Source organism: Drosophila melanogaster, chromosome 3L, assembly GCF_000001215.4.
Source record: "Drosophila melanogaster chromosome 3L".
Classification (NCBI taxonomy): Eukaryota; Metazoa; Arthropoda; class Insecta; order Diptera; family Drosophilidae; genus Drosophila; species Drosophila melanogaster.
In genome coordinates this window covers 22,159-27,554 of record NT_037436.4, presented here as the reverse complement: position 1 = coordinate 27,554, position 5,396 = coordinate 22,159, and the positions used below count along the sequence as shown (strand labels likewise).

General features: G+C 41.6%; 1 protein-coding gene across 2 annotated transcripts; it reads right to left on the bottom strand.

Annotated features, from left to right (window-relative positions):
• Nucleotides 1–1,246: 1,246 nt before the first annotated feature.
• mthl8 (methuselah-like 8) lies at nt 1,247–5,127 on the bottom strand. Of its 2 annotated transcripts, NM_001274253.1 has the most exons (7): nt 5,073–5,127; nt 2,859–5,011; nt 2,647–2,803; nt 2,275–2,466; nt 1,996–2,214; nt 1,579–1,936; nt 1,247–1,525 (listed from the first exon to the last, which is right to left on the bottom strand). In NM_001274253.1, the coding sequence occupies exons 2-7, from the start codon at nt 3,360–3,362 to the stop codon at nt 1,477–1,479; spliced, it is 1,479 nt and encodes a 492-aa protein (NP_001261182.1). In that variant the 5' UTR covers nt 3,363–5,011; nt 5,073–5,127; the 3' UTR covers nt 1,247–1,476. The 2 variants fall into 2 exon arrangements, with proteins under 2 accessions (NP_001261182.1, NP_611998.1); NM_138154.3 differs by lacking the exon at nt 5,073–5,127 and having other exon boundaries at nt 2,859–3,382.
• Nucleotides 5,128–5,396: the final 269 nt, after the last annotated feature.

Sequence of the window (5,396 nt, the reverse complement as noted above, 5' to 3'; positions counted from 1 at the left end):
ATTGTTAAATTAAAAGTTATTGTAGTGCGTTTGCTTTAGTAGGAAGTGAGTTTATAAGGAGGTGGAGGAACTATTCATTGGAGGGACCGAAAAGTGATCGGATGTTCCTCTAAGTGGAAGAGTTTTCAATGTTCTATAAGAGTGTTTTGTGTTGAATATTTAAAAGTTCATTTTCTTTTATTCATAAAAAAAAGATCTAAACCTTTAACTCTGTGTAATAGAAGTCGATTCCACTTCTGATAGTGCGAGTCAAATTAACTTTAATGTGTCCCAAACTAAATGTCTGCAAATGTTAGTCAATGATTTCCCATATCGATATTGCCTATGCGATCTACCGGGCGCGGTCAATATAGGCTTTTTCACTTTTTCATACGTATCTAACCAAAACAGAACACTCGCACACATGCAGTCGAAAAACGCGCCAAACATGTCCTACCTCTCGGGATTTTCCAGTGCGCACGTCTGGATTGTGATGGTGTTGTCGATGCAGTTTGGGGCCTGTTTGTGCCATGTTATTTCCAGCTTCCATTACTACGAGCATTTTTACTACGTTTTATCGATCCATCTGCTTTCCTTGTCTATCTCTATATTCTTAGACCTCTCTTAGTGTGTACCCCGAGTCCTGCTGCTGTACGCCCAGCCAAAAAGAGCAGGACCAAAACCCGAAGCATAATCGGCATGAAAATGAATTGGGGACTCCGACCCGGGTGGGTTTTCTGCGATTAGGCCTTGGCAAGGGGGTGTACAGGGGGAAAGTTTGCGAAGCCTTTTCAAAAGAGCACCACCAACATTCCACTTGATTCCTTGCTCTTGACAGCCCCCTGTCGGGATGCAGTTCTCGTGGCTCTGACCAACTTTCTCTCTCTCTCTCTCTGTCTGTTTTGCGGCCATTGACCTCTGATGTTAAATAAAATCGGCGCACATTTATAATATAGAGAGATCGGGGAAGTAACACCGGGCTTGGCGATGCGGATAGGGTACAGTAAAATCGGGACTTGAAATAAGACTGGAGAAACTTGATCACGGTCCAGGAATTTGGAACTCAAGAAAGGTGAAGGATAAATTGTTGGAGGCGTAAACTCAAGAAAACTGCTCAAATTGTTTAGAATATTAATATGTTATGTGTTCTTTCACATGGCTTAAGTATATTCCATGTTTTGTTCTATACTGAAAGGATTGTTGGGACTTGTTATCATATTTAACAATTGTAGAAATTCCAGACCTGATTTTTTTTTCAGATATATTTATTTTTTGTATCTTTATTATCGTAATTTCGTTTAAAGGGTAGAAGTGTACTTTTTTGTTCGAGTTCAAATTTTACAAATATATTTTACACACATCCTACAAAATTTTACATTTAAAATACATGGTTTTTGTCTATGCTGATAAGTGATTTTAAAAACATTGCACAGATATTGTCGATACACTCAACTGCTTCCAGTTACACTAACGCTACAGTGGGCACAACAAGAAAAGTTAACCAAAACTCGAGAGCGGAACTGAGTTTTCACAGGTATCTTCGCCACTGCAACAGTATATATTAACAGTAGTACTTAAAATTCATAGTTATCAACTTACTTATCTATGCGCCGCAGAAAATTTTGGATTTGCTGATTCTTTCCAATCAGCGCATAGAGGGCCGCAAACCCGTGGAAGGCCATGCAGAAGCTTACAGCGTAGTTAAGGTGGGATCTGTTCTCCCAGTAGTAGTTAAAGGCAAAGGAGCATATGCAAACGACCCATACGACTGCCGTGTAGCCAAAGTACTTCCAAAATGATTTGAATCGGTTCTTCTCTATGGACTCGAAGCTCTTCTCCGTCTCGATATCTGGCTGATCACGGATGTAGATCTGGCTCAGGACATAGAAGAAACCGCTAATGGCGCAAGCCACGAAAACAGGAGCGTAAAAATATATCATAACGGACCAATTGCGTGCTAGCGATGTGGAATACCAATTAATTATTATAAAACATATATGGATTGGCAGTGCTTACGATCAAACCAGCATGTATCGCCTCCGAAGATGAGCCTAGAGCCGTAATAACTGAAACCCACAAAGAAAGACCAGCCCACGGCTACCAGTACGATGGGAGTAAATATTAGCCAAAACATCAGTTTTGTGAAGACAACGCCATAAAAGCTCAAGTACAGCTTAAATGCAATAAAGCTCAGAATGTAAAAGGAAAGCACCAAGTTCATCAACGCCAAACTTGCTAAAAAAAAAAAAGAAGGGAATGTTTAAATATCACAGAATACTCAAATTTACCACTTACGTAGAATACGACAAGCCGCATTTGAGAGATTTGCTGGGTTGTGGAGCGTGAGATAAGCCAGTAGGGCATATCCCAAGATCATACAAATGGCGTACGCCTTTATGGCCACACCGTAGAAACTGTTGCGCATTTCCGAACACATAAGGTAGACCATCAGCACGATAAACATTGATAGAATAGCTATCAAGAGACCTGGAAAGTGAATACGCTGGGTAAATTAAATTCTGACTATCAAACTATTAATGCTATCATCGATTGTTTTTTGGTGCTTTAGCAATTACTTTTATGTATTGTTGTGAAAACAGTATTGTGCATATTTGGGATAATGAATTGCTGAAAGTTGCTGGAAAAATGTTTCCTCTTGCTACTTACATATGGCGTATGTCCACTCCCGCACCCCCAAGACGAAATATAGTTTTTCTGGTGCACAGGCCAATGGCTGCCACTCCCAGGTGGAGTTCCCATGGAGCAGCGGAGTGAAGCAGTAATGCTTAGAAAATATGTGTCCTCGGTGGCTGATGGTTCCGTTCTGAAAAGGCGATGTAAAGCCATTAATGTGATGGAAGGTTTATTTCACAACCGACCTCATGAAGTGTCCAGTGAACGTATTCCGAGCCCTTGGTTACGGCTTTCATGTGCTCACATGGTGTTTCCACGTGGATGCTAAAACGGGGTTGCAGTTTCACTAGACGCAGACTGCCGTTGCCCAACTCCACCTCCATATGGCTATGGGAGGGAAGGCTGGACACCCCGGCCACAGGGACTAAGCACTGCCTCTTCTCCAGGTCGTAGATTTCTCCCCGTAAACAGCAAATCCGTACACAGGGTTTGGTCTTACAGACACAGGCTCTGAGATGCCTGCTTGCGGGGATGCGGATGCCATTTTCGATGACAAAGTCGTACACGGCTACGAAGTGACGGGGAATCACCGTCCAGTTGTGCACAAATGGGCCATCTAAGCCGTAGCTCCCCGTTATGTTTGCCGTATCGATAAAGGCACACGGATAATGTGTCTCTTCATGGAATCCCCACGAGCAGTGTGTTCCAGAAAGAATGAGGAGGACTCCAAGAATGCAGAACTGCGCCATTTGAGAGACTTTCTCAACTGACGATTTTTGTATTTTGCTCCGAAAACCGATTTGTTTACGCTTGAACGTCCAATTTATGCTTGTTTACCTTCAGACAATTTCCAAACGAAAATCGAATCGTATCGAAATGTAGGGTGTAAGAAATTAAACAAAATAGACTATATAGACACCGAATAGTAAAGCACTGATGACGTCACTGGGTGCATGAAGTTAATTGAGTGATCGGATCATTATCTTCTCCTAGCACGGTCCAAACTTGGACTGTGAACGAAATCCAAATCCCAGCGAACTCAATCGAAGGTAGTGTGTAGTGCTCTACTGAGGCACGGCACAACGCAACCCACTTTGCGAGAAACTTGCGGATATTGTTTACAACAACCAAAGTAAAAGTCCGAAAACTAACAGATCGATCAGGAAATGCCCTACTCCAGCAGCTGTGTTCACGAATTTAAAATCTGGATCCCCAACTGTATATCCCGGATTAATTTCGAAATTAAGCGTATGGTAAAAGTACACTATTTTTGTGTTTTAGAAAGCTCAGATTATACAAGTAAACATTGTCGATAGTTTTCGTTCCTAATCTTTCTGCAGCGTCTTACAAGTAAAACGTTCTTATCGGCATATTTTCTTCTCAACAAAAAGTGCCATTTTGTTTGGCGTCTTTTAAAAAATTCGTTTTATAGTGTCCTTTGGCAGAGGGTTTTCGCATTTTATAATAACGAGGTACAAGAGGAAAGGTAAGAGATACAGTCACAGATTTGATTTAAAAATCAGGAAAACCAGATAAGCAGGTACTGATGATGACTAATCCATTGCCATTTAAAATTATAATGTAAATCGCCCTGTCTGCATGACTTGACAGGATTATGTTATTTTTTGCCTTAGTCGGGCCAAGTTGCGGTCGCAAGCGGATTTTAACGGGTTTCAGTTGGCCACTTTTTGACTTTAAATGTCTCTTTAATGGTTCCCGAGATGTCGGCTTGTTTGTAAATCATTTAACAGCTCAGCTGCATCTACAGGTTTCCCCTTCCAGAAATTTTGAAATTCTTTACGCAGACTTTCCACAACAAGGTCGTCAAGGGTGCCATGCGGTAAAAGTTAGCGGGGCTGAACACCAAGTAGATAAACTTCCGCAACAGGCTGCGGGGGAGAGGATTTCTGTGCGTCAAAGCTAGGCACAAAGGCCACAACATTGGGATCGAACTGGGATTGGTTTTCAACTGGGATTGGTTTTCCACCTGTTCCACTCCAAAATCACTGTTGTCCTCGCTGTACACGTGCCCGTCTTCCTGACGGAGATACTAGATTCATCACGCGATTCCATCTGCTGCTGTTGATATTGCTCGGCCAACTGGTATGACTCCTTGCCTGCAGGACGACTATCTCATTCGTTGAAGTAGTAGACTTTAAATTGGTGAAGACCTGATTATCTTTGATCACTTTATTGTGGTCTTCTTCCTAAACCAGATTGAAGCCACCGGTAGTTTAATGCTGGTGGACTAGATTTGGAGCAGTTTTCCTCAGAGCGTCTTCAAGATGTGATGCTCTTTTGCGCATCCGAAAATCTGTGCACTTTCGGAAAGTCCGTACTGCACGTAGTGGTGCAATTGACCGGTGTCTTTATGGTGTTCCATACCTGTGGGATTTATCTGAAATATTGTATACGTAAAAGAACGTTAATTTGTGGTCCCTACTGATTTGTACACTTACACCAACGTATTAACTCTTGCTGCATAAAAGGCTTGTGTTTTCGGTTAACTCTGATGGCTCTTTGTTGTGAATTGCTTGCCAACCGATTCTGATGAAATACCGACAGCAGACCGTTCATAAATATACCAAATTTTATGTTTTTAGTATATGTCAAATATCAGCCGTCCGATAATTCGATAATTTTCAATAAACCTAATTATACAACTGTCAGTATTTCTTGACGAACGGTCTGTCCTCAGTATTTTTACACAACCCAGATATGGTAACTGTTTGTTTTACGCACTCTTAGCGCAAAGAGCTATCTAGATTTAATGAATACTGATT

Coding starts and splice junctions, on each gene's coding strand:
- mthl8 (NM_001274253.1), bottom strand. CDS start 3,362: ATGGCGCAGTTCTGCATTCTTGGAGTCCTCCTCATTCTTTCTGGAACA. Junction 1,937..1,995: donor CGATACATGCTGGTTTGATC/GTAAGCACTGCC, acceptor CCACATCGCTAG/CACGCAATTGGTCCGTTATG. Junction 1,526..1,578: donor TTTCTGCGGCGCATAGATAA/GTAAGTTGATAA, acceptor ATACTGTTGCAG/TGGCGAAGATACCTGTGAAA.